The sequence below is a fragment of the Idiotropiscis lumnitzeri genome, chromosome 10 (assembly GCF_059441095.1).
Source record: "Idiotropiscis lumnitzeri isolate Australia: NSW breed Sydney's pygmy pipehorse chromosome 10, RoL_Ilum_1.0, whole genome shotgun sequence".
Taxonomy (NCBI): Eukaryota; Metazoa; Chordata; class Actinopteri; order Syngnathiformes; family Syngnathidae; genus Idiotropiscis; species Idiotropiscis lumnitzeri.
This window is the reverse complement of record NC_142400.1, coordinates 9,523,049-9,549,107: the sequence shown is the minus strand read 5'-3', so window position 1 is coordinate 9,549,107 and position 26,059 is coordinate 9,523,049. Positions and strand designations below refer to the sequence as shown.

Sequence of the window (26,059 nt, the reverse complement as noted above, 5' to 3'; positions counted from 1 at the left end):
TTCACAGGAGAGATTGAGAGAGAAAACCATTCGCTCTCCTTCATAAATCAAGTCTTGTACACGGATAGACGCACACACCGACACACACATAAACATACACTCGCATACTTCAACACGCCAGCAGGCAAATCTCAAGGCTTCGGAAATGATTTAATCAGTCAGTGACAGAAAACGCTGTGATTAATTTCTACGTGGCTCCAGAGTGTTGCTCTCTTGTGTGCTCTTTGTTATAAAGCACAGCTCCTTCAACGTGGATGACACTCACTTTATTAACAGGCTCAACTCATATCTTCGCTTTATCGTGTTTACCTCTTCTAAGTGCTATTCTTTGGAGAAAAAAAAATGGAGGTCAATCCTGTCGTACGTAGGCCGGCTGCTATGTCATCTCGCGGTGGTTGCTCTCGGAAGATGGAGCGGTTTAAGCAAAAAAATAAATAAATTAAACTCGGGGATAAGGACAGAGCAGTGAGTGGTGGAGATGAGGAAGTTTGATGCTGTAACAGCTGCTAATTATTGCTGCTCTATATTTCACACAGTCCGTTTGATCTCCTGTCTCGGAGAAAAAGATAAAGATTCGGTCTTTCTCGCTAAATTTGCACACATTTGTACACACATTTTGGATACTCCGGGTCACAATGAGGAGAAAGTGCATAAATTACTTAAAGGCGACATATTACCGAAAATTGACTTTTTTAATGGTTTGTATACAATTCTATGGTCTCTGACGTGCCTTGCCACTCATCAAGTGTGAAATTAATGAAGCAAGTGAATCCTTTCTTATCTGCACATTACTGAAATTGCGTCTTAATTTACTGTACATACCTATAATAACTCCCCTCACACAGTGTTAAACCGCCAATGATTAGGCAGCACTTTAGATCTACAATTGTCAAGCGATGGCTGGCAATAAATTTTTACGGCTACACGCTATATGGCGAAGTATAGTTACCCAGTAAATTAGCCACCAGTGGCTTCAGGCAGGAGTTGAGAACATCTCTTGTGCTGATAGGAGTCTCGGAGGAGTCTCGGAATCTTTGGGTGTCTCTAATAACACCACAAAATGTTGCTAGATTATTACTCATTATCATTATTTGGGGGAAATACCTGGCATTTGCATCAGTCAGAAAACCACTGGTCCCACAAAACTGAGTGATTTTATTTTTGATTTTATTTGAGTAAATATAAAAATGCCTTTTTTGTGATAAAACAAAAAAAATGACACTGTCACAGAATGCTATGGTCGAATGAAACTGTTTTTTTTTTTTTTTTTTTGCCAGGTTCTCTGTGTTGAGCTTGGTGGCCTGTAGGCAGGTGAGAGTTGAGCATGCAATTCTAATCAAATTGCTATCTTAAGGCTTCCCAACACACCGGCATGTTGCTGGATCGTTTCTTTGTCTCCTGTTTGCTGTGTGCATTCTAATTTGCTCCTGTCTGGTTACAGTCTAGTCTCCTTGTTCCTTTTAGCATGTTTTTGTAGTAATAATTCTTGATTTACTTGCTTCTTAATTTATCACTTTTTTTGGTTCTATGTAATTTTTCCTTTTTTTTCTGACCTCTTCAATTAGAATTTAATTTCTACGTATTCCTACCTGGTTGGTAGACGTTTTTGTGCCCCAGAGTTTCATTTGTTATTTTTTTGCATACCCTGATAAATACCATTGGAACGTTTTTAGATGCAGCCTTACTCCATTGGGTTCCAAACAGACACGAAACATAACGCCAAGGATGAAAGTTATTTTAAAAAAGCTATGTTTAGGGCTAACACAAATTCCGTCGAATTATGAACAGTTCTAAATATCAGTATTTATTCCCACAAAACCAGCATTCTTATGACATTGACAGTAAAACCACATGTGAACTTTATTTGAGGTCAATCAGTGGCACTTTGCTGTATATGGTGGCAGGTGTGTTCTGACAATCATTTTTTTCACATGAGTTGTAAAGGTTGGAGGTCACATTAAGGCTGGAAATGTTTTGAAATGTTTGCCCAGGTTTTGTGATAGAGAGATAAGACCAGATTGTTTTATCTCTGTATCACAAAACCTGGGCATATGAACATGGGTGTGTAGACTTTTTATCGCCGCTTTATTGTGAGAAGTGAGAATATCGGTGTATCATCAATTATGCAGAGAGGTTGTGTTTTTCATTTTATCTCACTTGAGGTGCGTTAGGTAAGTACAACTAACAAAGGGAAGAAATAAAACCGAATACATTGCTTTGAATTTTGCTGAAATACTCTTCTGGCCTCTTCAACATGAGGTACGTCTGTAAAGTATACAGTGGAACGGCTTAAACAGATTGTTCCAGTTGCCTTCTTTTGGAAACACTTAAACACACTTACAACAAATAACAGTTAATATTAGGAGGTAAATATAATAAGACACTTGATTTAAAGTTGTGAGTTGCATTGCACATGTGCTTCATGCGTCTTCTCTTTTCAACATTCTCAGAGGTCACATTATTAAAGATAAACAAAAAATAAATAAAATCTTCATCTCAAGTTGCTTGGTGGCAAACTGACGTTTTTAAAAATGTTTTCCGTAAAATGTCGGTTCTGAAGTTGTTGAACTGTGCAACCTCCAAGGTATTTAATTATGAGACTGCTGTGAAGGAAGCAGCCCATATAACTATCGGGCGTACTTATTCTGTCTCTCTTTTTTTTTTTTTTGCAAGATTCCAGCACACACCGATTAAAGTATCCACACAAATGAGGTATCAAAAGATGTGCCCGACTCTATGTGGAATTGATTTTTTTTTCCTGAATTCCGTGTTTCCATGGCGATGCAATGCAACCCCCCCCCATCCAAAAAAAAAATAAATTAATTAAAAGTTCCATGGAAATGAAAGGGGAGCTAGGTCAAAAGCGACCACACGAGTACCTTTTTCCAAGCCACACAGCTCTCGCATTCCATAACCGACAGATGTGTTTTTTCATCTAGATTTGTTGACACAATCCTCTTTCTCTCAGTGTCAAACTTTTGACACCTAATGTGTTTAATCACGGTGAGTGAAAGTGCAAATAAAAAAACGATTAACATTAGTTGTGTTTTTTTTTTGTTTTTGTTTTTTTTGCGAGTGCTCAGAAAATTCTTTCCCCCCCAAATTTTAGATTAACTCTCCACCACGGCCACAATATTTCCTCAATTCGTACCACATTTGGTGAATTTGGAGAACCAAGGGTCTGCTCTTTTGGATCACAAAAACGTCATTTTGTACAGTTTGTTTGACTTGTAGTGAGGATAAGTCACAAGACAGCAATGGCCGTAATGGAATTCTTTTTCGCACAGACTGAATTATTTTTACATTTAATGTATTGTGAATCTAATTCAGTCATTTTTTAAAACCGGTTTGGAAAATGAATACATCTTTGCATACTCCAAATATTTTTCTTCCTCACAAGGCCTTTATGGAATTCCTATCTCCAACGGTTTAGTTGCGAGGGCAATTTGTTTGAGGCGTGTACTCTCAGTTTTAAACCATCGTGACACACAGGAGCAATTAATTCAAGACTGCGTGTCACATGACGCAGCCCCTCCCGCCCTCCGTCACTTTCACCCAGGAACAGCCACAGCCAATCAGGTACTGACGGCCATTCAACATCGTTTTAGTGAAGCGTTTCTTTTGGCTCAGCTGAGGAGCAACCTTAAGCGACACAAAGAGCTTCCTGTTACACCACACGGCCCCTCGCAGTTTCAACTTTGAACTGTTCAGCTCATGTTATTTATTTATTTATTGTAATTTAATAATAAAAACACAAACTTGAAATTGTATGTGGGGGTGCGTGGGTGTGGGTGTGTGTGTGTGTGGGTGTGTGTGCTTTAACTTTTGATTTAAAAATTTTAGGACCAATTCAGCCTGTTCCAATTTCAATCAGTTTAGCTGGTTGATATTCCATTCTTTTTTAATAATTCAAAATAAAAACAAAATCAACATTTTTGGGGGAGTAATTCTTAATTTAGCATACTTTTTCATTGATTTTCACTGATTCCAACTTTTGTTTTGCTCAGTCATGTTCACAAAGTTGTACTGGGCAAGCCCGCCTCACCATGAAGCCTTCACAAATGCCAAATTCAGATTGGCAACTGTCAGCAGTCCCACTCAAAATATCTGTGGGGAATTTTCTAGCTCAGGATATTCCACTGTCATGAGATGAAATATAAGTGCTGTTTGAACATTACAAAATAATAACACAACTCAACTGTGCTTATTATTCTTCATCCCATTCATGTAAGAAAAAAAAATATTGTTTAGTTAATAACTGTCTTCCACTGTCAACCAACCTTGGTAAAAGCAGAATTAATTTTCACACTTTGAAGCTAAATGCTATCCAATATGCATTGTATTCCCCCCTTTTTGTCACATCTTTTAAAAATGTGTCACGGAATAAATAAACCCCACTTAATTTGCAGAATTATTGCACAAACTCACTGTGACAGTTGATGTCCTGAAACACCCTACACATAACAACAGTGTGGTGTTGAAAAGGACTATTACTTACATTTATAACTGTCATCACCCCCCCCCCCCAAAAAAAAACATGGAGGCATTATGATTTTTTTAAGATGCGTTTTAATTTAGCACAGATCAGACTGCTGCCGCAACAACTTTCATAAATACATGATGGGAGGGAAATGTGGCAATGTCACCAAAGCCATATGGTGTTTGAAGATTATAATGAACTAAGGATGGGCTTTTATCTTGTGTGTCATGACACAAACACAAACTCTGTTAGAATATTTACAAAATACCCCAAAATATAGACAAAACAGAGATATACACCTACTGAAATCCAGCTGATCATATACAGTACGGCAATAGTGCAACGGGTTCTTACAAGAATTTCTTAGGTCATTGTCTTGAAGTTTAAGTTCTCAAATTCATAACTTTGTAGAGTAGTCATGGGTAAATGAAGCTTCAAGTCTGCTTCATGAACCAGTTGTAGTATTTCTGGACTCCAGTAGATGGCACGCTCTGTTCAACATTGGGCTGAAAGCACACTGACTGGCCATTTTTTAAACCCTTTATTTAAACCAACAGTGCCATCTAGAGGAGTCAAAAATACAACAACTGGTTCATGAAGCAAATTTGAAGCTTCAATTTCCCATCACTATTGTAAAGTACATAGTTTAGGGTTCGGAATTTCAATACCTTCATTAATTCTCTAAAAAAAAAAAAAAAAGAAGCACTTCTGGTACCTCCCCAAAATATTTTCCGGAATTCGGGAGGCAATCCTGCTAAATTCGAATGTGACCAAGTTAAAGTAGTGCTTGTGCTACGTCGTCATTTCTGATTGTTGAAAGTCCTACTTTTTTACCACTTATGTGAAATGGAGCCAAGGCAAAAGAAGCAATGTTATTTCCTCTCGCCTCTTTGTCAGGGGCATGCAGGCTACACTTCAAAGGTAGCGGGCCACATACAAAGAGGGAAGATGACACAAGCCCAGCTTGTCTTTGAATAGCAGGTGCACCTTTCCCTTTATTATAAGCTTGAATGATCGAGAAAGCGAATGATCAAAGTCAGTTGTTTCACTGCCGGGTGCCACACGGCAGGGGATTAATGGAGAAACACATTTTCAATTGAAAAACGGTCAATAAGGGGGATCTCTGTATGTGTGGCGAGGAACTCGAATTGATTCCATACTAGCACAGGTAGAACCCCGTTTGCAATCGCGCGCTCTCTCCTGCCGTGGATAATTAATAAACATGGCAGCAGCTCTGCGATGGTTACAAGGCCTTCTGCTGGAACCTCACAGGCCATACTGAGTCCATGAAAGGCCGTAGATTGTTGGGAGGCTGCAGGGCGAGCGTGGAAAGAGGCGCGAGAGGGTTTGCGTGGAAGGCGGACACTGGGGGGGGAGGTGGAGGAGGGAGGAAAGGGACGGCGTGGTGAGCAAGGAGGATGGAGGGAAAGAGCGATGAGAGAGGGATGGGAGAAGGGTGAAGGTAATGAGGTTGGTTCGGGGGAGGGTGGCTGAGTGAGTGAGCGAGCTGAGCTGGGTGGACATCAGGAGAGGGGCGTGAGGCGGGGGAATGGAGTGCGGAGAAGGCCGGGTGCTGTAAAATGAAATGATGGAGGTTGGCCAAAGGGGAGGTTAACGCGAGGGGAGGAAGGTTGGGGACACCCAAAGCCAAAGTCTGTGTAAAATCCTCTTGCGGGTTCATGTGTAGAAGTCTTTCTTGCAGGTTGTGATGAGTTTGCATCGCGTGAGGATTCCGTGGAGACTTGAATGGGGGTGCGGGCATGTACGCCTCCTCTCGAGTGCCACACTCGTCTGCCTGTGTGGCGCATGTAAGGCCTGTCTCCATGGGCTCATCTGTGATCTCTTCACCTTGTTCCAGAACTTTCTGCATGTGCTCCCTGGCCTGCTCCTGTAGGAGCCGATACTTGTCCATCTCCTCTGCACTGAAGCTGATTGGCTGAGCTGGCCCTCTACCTGTCTTCTTGGCATCAGTCCTAATTGCCTCCGCGCACAAATTTGGCGTGTTGCTTTGGTTTGAGTCAGCCAAGCCCAAAGGATGTGCACTGTCCAATTTCTGACTCAACTCTTCATCACCACCCTCCTTCTGAATCCTTTCCAATTGTTCTTTCTTCCGTCTCGCTTCTTTCTGGATTGCCGGGAGCTTCCCAATGAGGGGGAGCTGCAATGTCCGCGTTGGTTTCTGCGGTAGGGGATCACTTTGGCATGAGGTGCTTTTGTCTATGGTCGTAGAAACAGGAGGTCCGCAGTCTGACAGTGACTTGGTCCTTTCAAGCTGAGATGTGTTGCTATGATGTGCGTTGAGGTCTGATGAAGATTCGCCAGCATTGAAAGTAAGTTCGGGTGAAAGAGATGTGAGGTCACTTTGAGCGTTTACCTCAGATGGGAGCCTCTCGAACGTCATACCTGAGCAGGTGCTGCTCTTGCTCCACTCCCAGCTGAGCTCGGACACGCTGCTGCGGCTGCTGCATGGGCTGCAGGAACGTGGGCTGTGACTTCTGCTGGACTCGCATATGTTCAACTCCCTCGGCGAGCCGTACGTCCGCTTACTTGCACACCATTCAGGGCTAGGCACATACCTAAAGCTTGAGCATCCCGTCCGTGCAGATCCCCATGCACAGTTGGGACTCCACCTGCTGTCAGTATCGGTTCTGGAGCCTGAGGTGGACCTGCGTGTCCTCCTTTCTTCCCAGCTGTCATTGCTTGCCAATGTCCACTTGTCCCAATCTACATCTTCCATGCTTGTTCTCCTGCTTGTCATCTCCCGGCTGCTTGGACTTAGACTGGACCGACTTCCCCACTCGGACCCTTGAGCCTTGTTTCTCCATCTCCATCCGCAATTTAACCTCCCATTCTCCCCAATCCACTCCCATTGGTCTGAGAACAAACCTCGGTCTTTGGAACCTATCTGCCTCCCTCGTTCTCTCACTCTGTCCGTCTCCCCATAGCGTCTTAAACTACTTGTTTTACTGTGAATGAACCTTCTGTCCCCATGGAGGAGTTTTCTCTTTCTCGCCGGGCTGCCACTACAGCTGTTGTCAGGGTAACTGCAGTCAATGAAACTCTTGGGGTTGCTATGGTGACCCGATTCCCAAAACAGCTTTGTGTTACATCCTGGTGAGAAAGAGCGTAGGGAGCAGCGAGATCTCTGGGGAAATGGCTCCCCTTCAGTGTCAGGTGTGCATCTGGCAAACTGAGAGAAGGCGCGGCAGGGATCCCCGTGCTCCCCGCGCTCCCCGCCTCGCGAGTACTGTGATGCCGAGCAGCGGCTCTTGTGAGTCCTCCGCCTCCTGACAGAGATGGAAACTGGCTTGGTCTCAGGTCTCCCTGGAAGACAGCTGCTCCCAGCTCTCCACACTCTCCCTCTTGCCTCCATCTCTTGTTGTCCCTTTTTGTCTCGCCAACAGTCTCCAGTGTCTCCTCTTCTGGCGCTCACATTCGAGACTGCAGAAACGACACTCCTCACTTTACACTTTACTGATTTGCACCTATTTGCGGCCTTTCGCTTCCCCCCCCTCTTTCTTTTTCCCAGCTTAGGCTTCTTAGTGCTGGTTTTACTCTTTCTGCACGAGATACCGCCATGTGGATGAAGATCGCTGGCACGCTCGCACGTGGTCTCACTCTCGCTCTCACACCTGGGCAGACCGATGCATGTCTTGCGTGTGCCAAGCTCGGTGACAGATTCTAATTTACAGCTTAGGGCTGAGATGGCTCTCTCCTCGATCCCCCCTGCGCCTGCTAATCTGTCTCCCGGAGGAGTTGGGGGGTTTGTGTCAGAGCTGTCACTATGAGTGGGGTCAAATGGAAAGGAGGGCGCCCTCACATGATGCTCTATACTTAGCACGCGTGACGACCCTTCTGATCCTCCCTCTGGCGATGAAAGGTTTTTGTTCTCGACAAACAGGTGTGCTTCTGCCTTGACATTCTCCTCAGCTTTTTTCGACTCGAGACTCATCCCCTTTTGTAAACAGTAATGAGCTCCTGGTGCAAGAATAGCTGGCTCGCATGGATTCGATTCATCCCGGAGATCACATAGCTGATCCTGTGCAAGTTGTTCTGCTGTTTGGGGTTGCTTTGTGCTGTTTGGGTTGCAGCTATAAGAGATGCTCGGCTCACACTTGGTGAACCTCAGCAAACTGACAGGCCATTGAACAGAGGTTGAACCATCTTTACACAGAACGGACATGTGCGCACCGGCACCTGCTCCTGACGCCTGCTTTAGCTCATCATGTGATGTTGAGCATGTTAAATCACAGCTCTGATTATCTTTCACCGTCTCCCTTATTTCAGCCTCCTCTGTGCAATTTCCTCTCCTATTGCTTTGACTAACACCCTCAATTTCCTTTTCAATGTCTTCCAAAATGCCCTTAATCCGCTCTCTCATTTGCTCCCGCCTCTCTCTCTCCTCCTCCTCCTGGTCAGAGAAAACTGAGGCGGAGGGCTCCAGCCGCGGCCCCCTTCGCGAGAAACAGAAGGACACCCCACGCCTGCCTCCAGCTCTCCCCCGCCCCTCCAGAGGCAGTTGGCAGCCCACATGCGGTTGCTGATTCACTGCAGGAGGACCTTTATTGGACTCTGGATGAGTGATTAGCGGGGACTCGGCCGGAGTGGCCAGTGGTGTTTGGGAGGGAGGCCGGCATGGATTTTCTTGCTGGTGGCTCAGTGGAGATGTACCGCCGTGTTTGGCTGGCGGCCTGTGTGTGTGTTTGAAAGCTTCAAATTTGTCCACAGGGCTGCAGTCTTTGTGCTCCGTGCCTCTGTCTTGCTGCTGGCTGACAAGCCTGACAGCACTCCGTAACTCAAAAGTCCTTCCTTGGCCACTGGAATGACAGTTAATGCACATGTTCAGTTTGTTTGCGTTAAATCACTTTGGAAGAACATGACTTACTGATTTTCAATTTTGTCAGGCAATAAGGAGTTATTTAATGTAATGTATTGAGATCACAATTTTTTCCCATCCCCTAGCTTGCCTCTCAAACTGTTTTGTTGACCTTGACCTTTTTTGTCATTGGCCTGTGCTACAGTTGCGATAAAGAAAAGTAACCATCCGAAATTTCACATTTATTTGAAGTTTAATAATGAATTCCACATTAATATTGCAACAAAAGCATGTAAATTGGAATTTAAAAGAGCACAATAGACAGATTATTTGTGTCATGTTGATGATGCCCCGGAAATTAATTCAGACACCAATGTCCACTCTTTGTGAAATTGAGACATTTTTTTTCCCGCAAATAGTAAATAATCTTAATCCCAATAAATCTTTATTCACAAAATCCCATTTTTTTTCCCTGCTCAACGTGGCCCAAAAACACCTTCGTAAGCAAGCCAGTATCTTCATCTTATATTTACTTCACCTGTGGCCCATGGAGGGACACTGAGTGCTCCCACATCTGTGGATGCATCCATCAACTCTAAGAAACATTGAAAAGATGTGACGCACTCTAACCTCTGTGGAGTCCTGATCTTATTTTACACGTACACACACTCACCGCTGACGCTCCTGCTGCAGCTGCGCTCGCTGGTGCAGGCGTCGGAGAGCTTTCTCCTGTTTGCGTTGGTCCTTCCATGACTTGGAGGCCACGTTGCGAGCAAACTCCCTCTGCTTGAGTTCCTTCAGTCTCTGCGGTAAACACATGTTAAGGAAAAGGTTGAGGGAGTCATTCATTTGATTTTTCAAACTGCGCTTAGCATTTGCAGATGTTTCTCCTCAAAATGTGCCCAATTAACTTCATTCAGCCTCAACGAAAGCGCCTTTTCGTGCAATGCCCAGCGTGAGACCAAACAAAATGGTGAATTCTCGATTTCAGACACAGTCGGGATGATTAAGTGGCATACTTTTATGACGAGGACATTTCTGAGGTTATATTCTGTTTTCATCATAGGTTAGAGTTTTGACTTTTGATGTAATGGAATCTATTTTGGGGCTTTATCTTGACAGAAGGGGTTGTGTATGGGACAGATGAGGGAGTATGGATGGAATATTTTTAGTTAACATGCGTCTTGTTTTTTGACCGGCTAAAAACACTTTTGTGCCCGTGGAAATATTTCAGGTGTGATGCTTGGTGCCATCAGCCCTTCAGTCTCCATCTTTATACGCCATAGCTTTAAATCCTTTGGTAGTAGTTAAAGCAGGCGTGGGCAAACTACGGCCCGGGGGCCACATGCGGTCCGTTAAACGTTTTAATCCGCCCGCCACACTTGAAAAAAATTCAATGAATAAACCTTATTAATGTTTTATTTTCTAAATACTGTGGTTTTTCATATACATATGTATTGTAGTAAGCTTTTGTTCACTTTCATTTAAAATTAAATGTATTTTTTTTCTCCCGATGAGGTGAGGTTACCAAAACACTCCATCCATCTGCTCCTGGTCCAGCCCCTCTGTCAAATTTTGAAGACATTGTGGCCCGCCAATCAAAACGTTTGCCCACCCCTGAGTTAATGCAATATAATTTTATGAGGTTATTGTTGTTCAATGAATTGATTGATTGAAATGATTAAAGTTCTCTTCGCAAGGCCAACTATCATTTTAAGAGTATACTTTAGTGTGCTTGTGACAATTCAAATGTTCCTTTTTTTCTAAAATAGATTAGCCTAAATTTTCAGTTAATCAAAGTTTTTATTAATTCGAACATATTTTGACTTTTTCCATGGCCCACCTAAAAAATAAATCAAACAGATTATGCAGTACAAAATTGCTCATGTACTTTTGTATAGTGTAATAACTATATTACAACAGTATTGTAAATGATTCTAATTTAAAAGAAAAAAATTAAGAAAAGTTGAAATGTCAAGTATTTTTTAGGAATCCCTCATAAATCATATTTGAACAAACAAGTTTTGCTCACCTCTGATTTAAAAATGAATTATTAATTTGCTGTGTTGATGCAATATGAGGCGATTATACGTTAATACGTTAATTGGGTTCACAGTCATGACGGCCCTCTGATATAAAAAAACAAAATTACCATGTGGCTTGTGACAAAAATGATTTTGACACCCCTATTCTAAAAAATATTATATCCTTGAATGCATCACAGGGCTGTGAAAAATAACGAGCGATGCTTTGTTTACGAACGTGTTTATGTAGGTTAAACATGTCTGTCACTGTAGTTGCGCCGATTCTCTCAAGGATTCATGCCACACTTTTGCGATTTTCCTTTTCTGACACTGTAATCCCTCCTTTATCCCCGCTTGGCAGGTGTGTGCATGTGCACGTTTGTGTGCCTGTCTTTGTCTGCATCTAAAGTCTAAGTCGGGACTCGAGAATTGCGGAAAAGCTGCGGCATTCTCCACAAACATCCCTCCCATCTCTCTCGAGTCTCTTTGTCGCACACTTCCAAACACACGGAAATCTTTGCTTCAACCGTCACAATTTTGGTGTTTACATGACATATTATTGCATTTGTTCAGCAGCATACTTCACAATAAGATTATAACGCTGTCAGTTTTTTTTTCTCCACATGATGTTCCTCATTCCCACCTATCATCCAGAATGTATCACACGCCCTTTGCATGCGCACACATCAGATTAGCCCCTCAGACATTGAATCTATTTATACACTCAAACTCTTTCACACCTAGATCTAGCGCAAGGAGATGACAGACGTCAGGTTAATCTGTGCTGAGTTTTACACAAACGCGTGTCTTTTTACATTACCATTGGATGCGTAACATCCCCCCATCAGCTTACTGAGGACACTAATGCAGAAGAACTTGTTGGGTTATGTATCTTATTTTGACACGTGCCAGGATGAACATGACGTACCCCTGCATCCAGCTAATAGGACCCGATCCAACAGCTGTACAAAAAAAAAATTAAAAAAAATACCGATACACTACAAAAATAATTTGCGCTTTTGTTATCAGGCTACTTAAGGTAGGAACAAAATGTATGGCTGATGCAATTTTTTCGTGTATCACCCTACTAAAATTGTGAGGGAATTGGTTGTGTAGGTTTTTACCCGAATCCTAAGGGGCAGAAAAAAACTAATTAATTATTAATTTATTAATGCTCACTTCATTTGTTACCATGAAGGAGGTTTATTCTAGTTTTACTACCTTACTGACCAAACAAAATATTGAAAATATATTTTTGTGATGACAGGCACAATTCACAATTCAGATTATTAACATCGTAGCCACTCTATCTATGACTTAGAGGAGGACAGCGCATTACAATGCTTGCATCATAAAATAACAGAGACTCATCATGAAATGCATACCGGTAATTTTTAGCCTCCCATCTAAAAATAAATATCCTACATATTTAGAAATATTTTTTTTATCCTTATATTTCAGTTTCATTATTTAACTCTTGTCTTTTTCAAGGTGAATCAGCAGCATTGGGACAGCGCAACTGAACTCAACAGCACAAATCAGAGTGTCCGTGAATGGTGACAAGACTCTAATTTTTGAAAAATTAAAAATAAACAAATGTAATATGAATTATAAAACAAATTCTTCTCACAAAAGTGATAAAAGTGACACTTTTTACAGGATTCCACCATTTTCATGCTGGTGCGGTGTAAACAGGGCGATTTTAACTCAAGTCATGAAAATTTCAAATAAATGCCTCTGCGTATTAATCTTGATCTGCATGTAAATTAATTAGGTTGTTTTGCCACCCCTCAAAGAAATGTCATGGAAATTGATCGTGTACTTTAAGCGCAGGGCCTGCTAACTAACAAACTAACCATGTTTGGTGGAAGTAATCGATATCGCTCAAACAGTGTCAATCAAAATAATATATTCAGATCTTCAATTAAATCCTGCAGGTGGATATGAAGTCAGCTTGTTTCGTCCGTGTTTGAGACGAAATCAGAGTTGGCGTACTCGTAGCTGTCCATGATGATGAGAGCCAGAAGGAATATGTGAAAATGCTCCTTCCTTTTAGAACAACAGCGCCAGGTTATTGTTCTCTCATAAAGACGAATGCCATTGCTATATTTAGCGTGGGGGACAACATCACAGGTGCCCTCTTTCCCCATTTAAAGAGGACTCTTATTTCTTGTCTCAGCTATCATGCTCCCTCACTTTTCCCAACATGCTGTCAAGCTCAATCCCCACAAATCGATATCCTTTAAATGTGCACAGCTTCAAGCTTTTTGGTGCCTCGCTTCATTTTGAAGGATGTGTCCATGCAAATGTCTTGATTGCTCTTTATTTAAATGAGCCCGTTCATGTTGTTATGTGCAATTTCAGTCATCAGCCGTAAACGCTGAGAAGAGCTCTTTTTGCAGACATGTTTAACCCCGAATCGATGGGATGGCTTTGGAGACAGCGCAAATGCAATCAGCTTGCTTTCTCCAAAGCCAATACTCCTGCAGGGAAGCCGTCTTCGGCTGGAATTTCATCTCCTGTCCGCTTGCTCGGCAGTGAGCATGCATGCCACTGTGTGTGCGTGTGCGCGTGTGCGTGTTTGCGTGTTTGTGTGTGTTCTCCCAGCGCCAGTGGCTACTGTCAGCTCAGTGCCTCATGCAGCTTGTTTCATGTGCCTGCCGCTGGCTAAAACAAAGCATTAACATTGGCCTGCAGTTGCTTCAATTCATTTCCAAAGAACAATGACAGTGCGCGAACAGTCTTATTTAATGTTCATTTCAAGGCCCGGTGTGGGCGTCGGGAAGCGGGAGGCGGGCTGGCTCGGTTAAGAGATTGCTTGTGTGTGGCTCGGACGTCTGTACGTTTATCGTACGACTTGGCTTGACAACAAAAAGCAGAACCAGCGTGCGCTAACAGTGGAACTTTCAGCTTGTTAGTCCAAAGTAGAGCTCGTGTATGAAAATGGGAATGAGAGTAGTGCACAGGAGAGAACCTGCTGCCGGGCCTTTTCTTAACGCACTGTTGGCCTCATCTTGTCCAAACTGGAATAATACAATCATACTTGAGTCATGACTAATAGTTTTTGTTTTATCAGTGCGTGTGCGTGTGTGTTGCTCTTCTTTATTCTTTGGGAGGAAATGAAAACAATAAAAAGACAACTGCAGTTGTAATAGTGTTATAACATTCATTTTGTCTTCTTCAAAACAAGTTTGGAGTTTCTTTTTTCCAGTGAAGAGAGAAATCCATCCATCCATTATCTAAGTCGCTTCTCCTCGCAAGGGTCTCGGGCGTGCTGGAGCCTATCCCAGCTCTCCTCGGGCAGTAGGCAGGGGACTCCCTGAACGGGTTGCCGTCCAATCGCAGGACACAGACAGACGAAAAACCATCCTCGCTCACACTAACACCTAGAGGTAATTTATAGTGTCCGATCAACCTGCCATGCATGTTTTTGGAATGTGGGAGGAAACCGGAGTACCCGGAGAAAACCCACGCAGGCACGGGGAGAATATGCAAACTCCGCACAGGAAGGCCAGAGCCGGGATTGAACCCACGCCCGATGCTGTGCTAACCAGTCATCCACCGTCCCGCCGTGAAGAGAAAAATCTCTTAGTGAATTAAAATTATGAGTAATAATTACAATTTTGTGTCACGCTAAAGTCGTCAATTGTGCATTAATTATCACAAGTTCAAATTGAAGTAAAAGAAGTCACATTAGTATGCGGAGCATGGGGGACTAGTGGTTACCACGTTTGCCTTACAGTCCTGCCTTTGATACTCTGGCTTCGTCCCACATTTTAAAAACTTTCATGTTAGCTTAGCTAGCTCCGAAAAAAAGTCACTTCATTAGATTTATTTCTTTAGAAGTATTGCTAAGGTTGTCCTCCCACGTGCACCCTGTGCATGTGTCTACGGATACTTTATAGCGCCATCCTTTTTAGCATTCAAGATTTGAGCTTGTAACTTTAACTCAACTGCATTTCTTTTTTTTTTTTAACTTGTTCCCTCCGTCTTGCCTTTATTAGCACGCTTTTGACCCGCCTCCACCGATGCAAATGCCCGTCCTTCTTAATGCACATCAATATACATCTGCGCCTGGCGGCTCATTCTTCATCACTGATGTCATCACTCCTTCACATCAGAACTCATAAGATGTCATCCCAAGGCCATGCGCTTCCTGCCAGGGTCTAAGTACCAGTCTATTCCTCCTGTTCACATCAAATATTAATTACCCTTCGTTATTTCTCATCTCTCTCGTTTTCTTATTAGTTTCTCCTGTATGAAATTGAAATCCGATGAATGTGTGTGCGTGTGCTTGCAAGAGAAGGCAGCTCTCTTCAAGAAGACATGAAAAGCAGCTTTGCTTCAACACATAATTCCACAACAAAGGCTTCATAAGAAATGCCCGTTTGTGTTTTCCAAGCAGCGTCTCGTCATGTACCTGTTTGTGCGCGTGGTCGTAGGAGTTGATGTGGTTGTCAAACTCCTGGTGGCGTAGGTACTGCTTGTCACACAGCTCGCAATAGAAAAGCGATTTCAGATCCTCCACTGAGCAGCCCAACGCTCGCTCGGCACGCTCCTGTGGAACACACGTACACACGCGCACACACAAAACGTCAGAACAAGGGAGAACGACGACGAAAGGCGAGGAGAGATGGCGGCAATAAAAGGACAATAACATAAAAGCTTCGAGCCGAGAGTTTAGATGCTAAGAGCAAATCTGCATTCCGGAGACATTCCTCGTAATAACCCGGGCATGTGCTCTGCATATAACCATTAAAGCACGTTCCATTAAAGTACTTTGCTGTAGTATTGTTAGCTTGAGGCTAACAAATGAAATGGACACAAGAGCAGGCTGACTTGAACCTGGTGCCGCCCCCCCCAAAAAAGAGATAGGACAAAATATTGCACGATATTGCATCGTACGTCCCACGGCGTAGTGTCAAAATGCCATCTTCTGATATCCATTCAGCCGCCGTTGCTACACATTTGCAGACATGTTTGACTTTTTAATGTTTTGTGAAACTTACTATTCTACTCCATGTACTGGTGGAGTCCACACTGTGCTTCTAAAAAAGCAATGCCAACGTGATTTATGACCTGGAGTTCTGCTAAGTCTGCCTTTTTCTCATTCTTTTTGTTTCGTGCTGAAAAGTAAATCAAGTCATAATGGAGAAAATGGAGAATTTTTATTTATTTTTTTTTATTAATAAAACGTGACAATCTTGAATGAAAGTATCATTTTGCCAAACTGAGTCTGATTGAGCAACTTTGTTGCTAGCATGTCAGCCTCAAAGTTTGTGCTTTTATGACTTTCTCCAGGTTTCCTCCCGCATTACAAAAACAAGCATGTTTGGTCACTGAAGACTTTAAATTGCTTGTAGGTGGGAATGGTTGTTTTTCTGCATGGTTGAAAAGAACCAGGAGCAGGTGAACACAAAAAAAAAAAAAAAGGAGGAGGGGCAGAATTTGTGAAGAGAAAATGGATGAACATAAAAGCAATGCTTTGATAACATCATCTACTTTGTGAAAACTTCAATAAAAGTAAAATGCACTTTTAATGATTATTAAAAGTGGAGAAAAACATGACAGCTGTTCGTCTATATGAACGTTTGTGTGCACGTGTTCTGAAGTTGCTTATTATTTTAAACATACAGTGGTGATGTCCAAATTACTAGTTTGTGCTGTTTTTTTTTGTTTTTAATAATGTGTCACGGAAATTCAGTAGCGACCAGCTCTCTGCAACAGGACATCCGTAGAGAAAATAGCTGGATTGAGTATAAAAAGTTGTATGATTAAAAGGGAGTTTGCAGTTTTTAAACTGCTAGCTCACTTTACTTCCCACGACCAAAGCCATGTTGGAAGCCATTCATGTTGGAATGTTGCTAAACATGAAAAGTTACCGGTTTGATGATGTCTTTTTTTGTCTTTTTTTTTATTCTTTTTTTTTGTATTTATATTACATTTTCTACAATCTCTTATGGGTTATTAAATAATAGAATAAAATTAAAGAAATAAGGTGCGAATGAAGTGGAATTTTTTTTTAAAAGATAATTTTAATAATATTCAAATGCCAGATTAACAAATATGACAAAAGTGGTTTTCTAAACTACAGACTCACCTTTAATGAATTAAATCTTACTATTGGAAAACAAGGCTGTCAAAAGTCTTTTCTCATAATCTCTAATATTAAAAATCCTTGTTAGAGTCCCCCCCCCCCACACACTTTATTTCTCATAATATTTCATTTTTTTCTCCTCGTCAGTATGACCCAGAAAATGTTCCTAGCATGAGGTAAAAGTGTATTTTTGTATAAAATCATTTCTTGGATGTATTTCTTTCATGCAAGAAGAACCTCAGTTACATCAAAGTCAAATCTGCAGAGAAAATGACAATTGTGGCGGAAAACAAAACAAAACAGCAGTATGGATCATCCATAATGCACCACTTGGACTTTTGTGTGTGAATATGCATGCATGTCCCGGTTGATGTTTTTGTGTGAAGAAAAGAATCAGAGAAACAAACTCACAACAGATGTGTGTGCAGAACAAGGACAGACAGTACACAAATGGCACGTGGACCCCGGGGGATACATCACTAGTCTGCATGCTCACATCTGCCACTGGATCCCCCGCTCCTCCCCCACCCTTGGTCGGAAGATATGCAGGATTGTGCTCAGTGGATGTATGTGTGTGTTTGTGAGTCCAAACGGTATACGTGTGTGTGTGTGCGTGTGTGTGTGCATTCATTCCATGCTCCGCTTCAGAATGTAATTTCCCCCAGGCTAGGGTCTGCCAATAAACACTATTGAATTCTGTTCTACACTGACATGATGGGAATTTAATTTGAGCTTGTCACTTCTTTCTATACTTCTTTTTGCAACTCCATCCTCTTGCCATACTCGTTATCCCCCTTTTATAGCCCCCCATTTGCCCTTTTCTCCTTCTGTCGAACGCCTTCTCTGTGAAGCGAAGCCGGGTCATACCAGTCTGACAGTCTATATCACGGCTCCACATAACTATTATTATCATTGAGACTAATGATCCCTGATGTACATATGAAGGTGATTTTAATTAAAAAAAAAGATGAATAGAATGATTTTCTTTTGGCTCATTCAATCTGCAGGTACGCTATGTGGGCACATGGATCGGGACACAAGCCCTCACAGGAAAGTAATACTGGAAGCAAATATGGAGCCTTGGGAAGACTCCCAACAAGATTTTGATTGCTATTGGACTTGAGGGTTTGACTGTCAAACAATGTCTGTTGTGGGTTATCCCAAAGGTGTTTTGTAGTGTTTTGAGTTGTGTATTGTGTACAAATTCCTCCACAAAAGACTCAACCATGCATGCTTTTTTTAAATTTTATTTTTTTAATATTATTATTATTATTTTTTTTTATTCATGCCTAAATAGCACTACTCGCGCTTTTATATGTGGGATATTCATGCTATGAAAATATAAAAGACAACCAATTAGGGATGTTCAATGACACTTTTTTTCCAGATCGATACCAAAACTCAACTCTTGAGTACTCACCGATACCAAGACCAAGTAATCGATAACACTAGTACTTTTGATACATTCAATTATTTTAAACTTGTCACATAATTTTAAAGAAAGACTTTTTGTTTATATCGGAAAAAAAGGCAGGACAGTCACTCTGTAATAGAGAATTTCAAACACTAGCAACTCACTCTGATTTAGGAGCAAGCATGCAGAATAAAAAAAAAAACATAAATTAAGTGCAAAATAATACATGTTCAGATGTTCACTGTTAAGTGTGACACTTTCAAGGGGGGAAAATAGCCTTGAAAATTTTTGTTGACTGCACAAAGTACAAAATGATTTCTAGTACTTATGTTAATATCGTGTTCATCAGTTTTGTGCCACCCTTGAATGGTATTTTATATGCAAGAGAGCCATAGGCACTAAAAAAAAATGTTGTCTGCTTCCATAATTTAAATATAATAAGAACTCAATTGTACATATTTTTTTTATTATATTTAAAATATTTCCTAAAATCTGGTTAGGAAGTGATTGTTCCTATGTGGCCCCCCAATAATGCTGATAAAATTAATAAAACTATTTTCAGACCAGTTAAGCGAATCTCTCAACTCAACTGTCACTACAGTTTTGTGTGAACATTGGTTGGATTAATAAAACCTCGATAGAGTTGAAGGGATAATACAAATTAAAAATCCAAACTGCCTAGCATAATAGTTCAGTGCATTACAAAACACTCAGCTAGCTTTTGTCATTGAGTGGCTGAGAAAACTCGCATTTTGGCATTTTTAAGATTGCAAATGTGATTTCTTGCCTTATTAAAAGGCTGCTTGATTAAAAGGTGTCTCCATACTTTTGTCCATATTAGATTTGGAGTCAGAGTGGGCGAGCTGGCTGGCAAGATTCTCTGCAGAAAGGTAAGTAATATACATTGATCCTGCGCGTGCCGGGGTGTGTATGCGTGTGTGCGTGTGTGTGTGTGTGTGTGTGTTTTATTGATCTTTCTCGCAGTCCTAAAGCCATGACCAGGAAATGATCCAATCACCAAGAACGGCCTTTCTCTGAGTGCAGCCACTGTGATGAGTTTGAGAGAAGTGCGTGAGTGTATTTGTCCCCGGTTTGGGTCCTAATACAATGAAATTGTGTAATTATCTGCGATGAAGTCGGCCCGATGTTCATGAGAAAAGGAGCGCTAAAAGTCATAACTTGCCATGCTGCTACTTGATGCGCTAAATTTCTACCCTAAACATGATTTCTCCTTTACTGTCATGCACCAAAAGCCGTATGCAAATGCAACATTCAGTGCATGCAGTCACACACGTCTGTCAGCCTGATTTAAAGAGAAGAAAAAAAGCACAACTAATGTCCACGGGCCTGAATGTTCTCATTGCATTTCCAGGCTTGGTAGAGAAGCGCCATGTTTGCTTATGGCTGCAGCCATGCCACAAATAGGAGGACTTATCAAGCAAAACTGGAAGGATGTAATTTAATCTGTTGCAGCAAGAAAGTCACGCTTAAAGTGTTTTACACATGGCCTGTCTGCTTTTTCGACTATGTGCACATTGCAAACTAATGATATACAATATATTCATGAAAAAGCAAGAGACCTCTGGGTTTGCAGCAGATTGAAATTGTGCAGTGGTGAATGGATCCTCCTTTTCATCACCTTTATGTCTTCATTACCTTTGTGTATGCATTTGTTTTGTTCAAAAATACTTGGAGTATTTTTCTTTTTGCTTTGCATATTTTTTCAATCACACCAAAATGTTATTTTTATTTTTTATTTTTTTACTGCTGCAAGTTGATGATTGAATGTGTTCATGTAAAAGGGTTAAGGGCAGCCCGAATAACATTTTAAGTGACAATTTGTGCCTCTTCAAAGACGCTCGGCAGCTGAGGCGAATCTGAAAATATGGGGATGCTGTAATGGCGCACCACTTTTTTCTAATTGCGATCAGGGCTGAATTATGTTCTGAAATAAACTTGTAACAACAACAAAAAAAAAAAGTAGGACGAAACAAAGCTCTCCATGCATAATCAATCTGGGAAGCAAGGAGAAAAAAAAGAATCCAGTAGCATTAGAAGTGCTGTTATCAGATTCTTTCTGTTCAAATATATGAATGTCTACTGTTGAGAACAGAATATATTAAGGGAGATTTTCTTGAATATATGTGTGCATATGGCTATTGTTCATTTTTTAACTAATTACAAAAGCACTGACTTAAACACAGGACCTCAAAATGTAAATTGAAAAAAGTCATCAGTTTCACTTAAAAGTTACGTAACAAGCTGAAGTTTAGATTAGCCAGTCGGATTTTAAGTGGTGAAAAAAAGCACTGACTTTATATGTTGGATTTGTTGCAGGTGTCAAACTCAAGGCCTGGGGGCCAGATCTGGCCCACTACATAATTTTTTTGTGGTCCATGAAAGAAAATCATGTTCATCAACTTCCATGATTTTTGCGGAAATTGCCACCAAATTTTAAATTGCCGTATTAATGGCAAAGAATAATAACTTTGAGTTATTGCGAACATTTTTTATAGTAAGTTGAACAAAAGTTGAACAAACTATGACCCAATAGTCTAGACTAGTCATACATGGATTTGTTGTTTAAATCTTACGATATGACTGTGGTTTCCGTCATTATTTAAGGCTGGCCCACTCTGTCGTCGTTGGCGACAGCCAATTGGCATCAAGCACGTACTTACTACATCATACACACACCCACACACAGCATGGTGATTGTTGAAATAAAAACAAAATGTCCCGGAGGGCCACTTTCCTGCATGCTTTCAATCTCTCCCGGCTGGAACACACCTGATTCAAATGATCAGCTCATCTGCAAACCCTGAACAAGCCTGATAAGTATCCTGCTCATTTGAATCAGGCGTGTAGCAGCCGGGAGAGATGGAAAACACAGCGGAGTTTGACACCTGTCGGCTAAAGGAACAAAATGTATAAGAAACAATAAAAGTGCTTTTTATTGTGTAAACCAGAACGCATTTAATGACATTTTTAAATGAAACAAACAAATGCAAACTGCTAGTAATGATAATAGTAATAATACACAAAATAATAACCACTAAAAAGAATAATCATATAAGATCTTAAATCTCCTCCTTTTCAGTAACGTCAAACATCAATCATTTGCCCTCCATTTGGCAAACGGAGGATGCAGATAAGTACACCAGTTTGATCACTCTCAATTGTTTTGTTCTAAAAAACGCTAACGGTACTTGTCATTACTTTTGAGTCAATGTGAGGAGCCCTGGAGAGAGAGGTTCATTAAATGCCTGTAGAAGCTGCGTCTGGACTGCTCTCTTTTTGTGCCATGCCGCAATGATATTAATCTTGGCATGATGCTGTTTCAAACGCGTTAACGAGTTTGGCGCAATTGCCGTCACATCCACTCGCCAGATTGGGAACTGCACGGAATTTATTTGTGGCAAGAGCGCGAGGCAGTTACACCCTTTCCTAATATGTTTTCTTGGAAATTTGGTTCACCTCTAGACTGTAAAAAAATAAAAATAAAAAAATAACAATCCCAATACTTAACTAAAAATGACCATACCAGCCCCACCATTACGTTCTCAGTCTTTGGGATTCCCTGATTTTTCTGTTTGCAAGAATCACATTTATCTCGCTAATATCAAGCCCTTAATAGCATATGACAGTAGCAACATGTTTCTCTTTATCGAATCAAGAACTTTGATTTAAATGATGTCAGGCACGACGGTGCTTGTACTGCGCTGCATACTGCTCTTCATCTAGGGAGAGAATTGTGAATCATTTCCGTGACAGCAGCCAATAAACTTCTTTTGTTTCTTGATTGGTTCATTCTGGAGCCGAGAGTACATGAGCCAGTAGTTTGTAAAATCATAGCAGACAGCACTCTCCTTTGCTGAGGTGGGTGTATGAGAGTACACGGGTTCACGCTGGTGCTGATCTTCCTCTATGCAGATTTAGCGGAGTAAAATATACTTAAGTGGTGATTTGTGGTGAGGGACATTTTTGTTTGTCGGGAAAATACAAATTAAAATAAGCTAAATATTAATTCAGAGCTAAATGAAAAAGATCTTCAACCTGCTCTTGATAAAAAAATCCCATTTTTTTTTTAAAAAAAATCATGGAATGAATGAGTAAAAATTGCATTTAGACATTTAAAATAAAAAAAGTTAAATAACCTTAAAAATCAACCTAAACACACAGAGAGCCCATGCGGTGACTTTAAAACTTGTGTAATGTGCTTCCATCTTCTAGTTTTGAATATTTTTGGGGGAGGGGGGAAGATTAGAAAGCAGGTTAGCGTAATCAACACGATTGGCATCTCGGTGTTGATTATTTTTCACATACACAAAAAAAAAAAAACACTTTTTGTGTGTTTTTCATAATGTCTAGAATAAAAGTGAGCTCTGTCGAAAGATTTGTCACCTGCAACTTTGAAGTGCAACGTTTGATTTTTCTCAATTGAAATTAATTAAATATGTTTGTCTTGTGTATGAGGCGACTGCCGGGAATTGTAATTAGACTGCGACTGTGAGTCTATTTATCCGGTAGTCGCATTTCCCGTTGCACATTCCCAACTATGTGTTTTGTTGATTTTGTTAATAAGACCGCAATAAAAATGTTAGCTAATCATTAATATTCCAGCGCCGCCGCCAAATAGTGTCACAAAGATTAACTAAGACCCAATGACGTTTGTTGCATTCTGATGATTCCTAATTGCGTCTGGGCCTTGTCGTGTCAATTCAGCATGCAATTTATAAGTGTTTATCAAGCCCAATTAGGCGTTTAATTATCTTAATCCATAATTAGCATCCGAGCCTGGACATTGTAATGAATAGAAACAATTCCATTTGCGCTGGTAAATTTGTTTGCTCTCTCAATCTGTTTGGTATCTGCCTCTGTCAGACACATTTATATAAGAATGCAAAAGTTTGATGCAGTTTTTTTTGTTTTCGTGCTATGCCCTATGGAGTTAATGACACGTTTGCAACGGTAATGACCTAAAGATCTCTGTTAGACAAAGTCACACGCACACACGCACAGAGTGCCAAACGAGACAGCCGAGCGATAATGAGCTGATATTTACAACCTTAATGCATCTCCCTTGACTGCCTTTATTATGCCTTTATGGCCACTACCCCCCGGTTATTTATTTGACGGATGCGTGAGTATCCGCATGCCCTTACCAGCCAATGCCTTTGTCTTGTCTGCTCCTCTTTTACATGTTTGTGCAAAACACCATTAGAGTCTATTACAAATACTGCAAAGTCCACACGTGTGCAGAAAGACAAACTTGATATTGCGATAAATGATGTTGTCTCTCAGCAGTAAAGATTAAATTGACTGGAGGTAGCAGAAAAGTATATGTGGAATGTACCGTAAAAATACAGAGATTGATAAAGTAAAATATGACCGCCCCACAATGTAACGTTTTAGTCACAGATGTGATAAATTAACAGCAGTGTTAACGACCAAAATATTTAAATTTTTCTTTTTTTTTTTTCACATCTGTCGAGGCTCTTTCACCCCAAATATATTTGTCACGCAACAATGTATTTAATGTTGTTATCTATGAATTTAAAAATACAGTTTGATTTCTAATTTTATTTATTTTCTTGCACTCTAGAACCGAAAAGACGGTGAACTAAATTTTTCTCTCCTCAAATGGTATGATCATACGCTACAATTTTATAGTCATATGCTACAATGCTGACCTTTGACCTATACTTTTTTTTTTTGTTGTCATGACCAAGTTTACACCAATACATAAGTGATTTATTTTATTAGTACAAAATCTTGTAGCCTATGCGTTATGCTAGCATGAGTGCATTTTCGCATGAAAAGGCGTGCGTGTTCAGCAAAGTGCGACACAGTTTGTGACTGGTTAGGAAACGCTGATTCCGTCGCCCAAGCCCCGGAATGTTTTCAATGGCCTTTTGTTAGACATTGTGAATATTGCACCAAACTATCAGAGATTATACAAACACTGTCATGCAGTGTCTGTTTGAATGCTACAGTAAGTAGAGGAGGAGGCAGTGGGGTTTGTGCTCACCGTGGCTCAGCAAGGCGTATAATTCTCACGGGAGCTCAAACAAATGCCCATCAGATAGCAACACTTAAGGGAGGAATTGTAAAAGAGATTTTTTTTATATTATTATTTCTTACAATAATGAATGAATGAATAATAATTGCACTTTAAAAAAAAACAGGTGCCAGAGCACCACAAGGGGTTTATCTGTGCACGTGCCTGTTCATCAAGGTATTTGGAGAATTATGATTATGTTGGGACTGAAAGGTAAAAAAGTGGCGGAATGATGGGGGAAAAAAAGACATTTCCACCTCCATCAGTGTCTCGCAGATCTCAGTGGCCGAGGTGAAAGATGAAGCCGCGCCAAAGTCGATGATAATTTGCAGCTCGGTGAGTGTGATAAATGCTCCACTTGCATAAATTCAGCCAGAGCGTTTTCTCGTGCCGCATGCTCAATAATCGTAAACACGGAGAAAAGCGACGAGCTCTCTGTGACGATTTTTTTACGACACAGATAAACAAATCTAGCCTGAATGTTGCTCAGCACTTTGTCTCAATTTGTCACTAATTATAAAAATGTCTTCATTTGGTGTGAACCCCACAACGGCGGTGGCGAGTCGCAGGAAGGAACAGGAAGAGCCAGGCAAGTGAACAACAGCCATGTTTTTTCCTCTATTTGGTGTTTTCTTGCCTGACATAAAGAAAAATATTGTGCATCTCGCTGACCTTTGAGGTTGAGCTGCATGCATGAAACAAAGTGAATGAATAAATGATGAGCAGATTATATTTGCTAATTCACACTGTGCCCTTTGTTGCCAAGTGCGCCTCCTCAGGTTTGATCCTCAAACTTTGCATCGGAGTTATTCAATTTCATATGCCAGTATATTCAATTCCCAACAGGCATGAAAATACGACCCTTTGTGTGTGTTTTGTAAACATATTGGCTCTCTTGTATCGCTAAATCAGGAAATGTATAATAAACAGCTCAGCTTACTTGCACCCCACTGCAAACTGAAACCACAAAAATAAACATATTGTTTAAGTGACACACTCTGACGGGACGGAAATCAAATCGAGCATTTTTATCTTTGTAAAAGACAAGATTGGGATGATTCTTGTATTGGATTTGCCTCGACCATATGCTGTTCACAACAAGCGAGAGCCGGGGCAAAATAAAGGCCTTTTCTTTGTTGTGCTGGGCTAAAGCACAAATCATAAACC

The 26,059-nt window shown here is 40.9% G+C and overlaps 1 protein-coding gene across 1 annotated transcript in view; it reads right to left on the bottom strand.

The window, feature by feature from the left end:
• Nucleotides 1–4,558: 4,558 nt before the first annotated feature.
• The window catches only part of znf804b (zinc finger protein 804B), a 40,746-nt gene continuing 19,245 nt past the window's right edge, over nucleotides 4,559–26,059 (bottom strand). The window contains exons 2-4 of the mRNA XM_088307683.1: nucleotides 15,741–15,878; nucleotides 9,970–10,100; nucleotides 4,559–9,297 (exon numbers count right to left, since the gene is read on the bottom strand). Of these exons, the coding sequence (XP_088163809.1) occupies nucleotides 5,724–9,297; nucleotides 9,970–10,100; nucleotides 15,741–15,878 (3,843 nt within the window). The 3' untranslated portion in view covers nucleotides 4,559–5,723. The remainder of the gene's footprint in view (nucleotides 9,298–9,969; nucleotides 10,101–15,740; nucleotides 15,879–26,059) is intronic.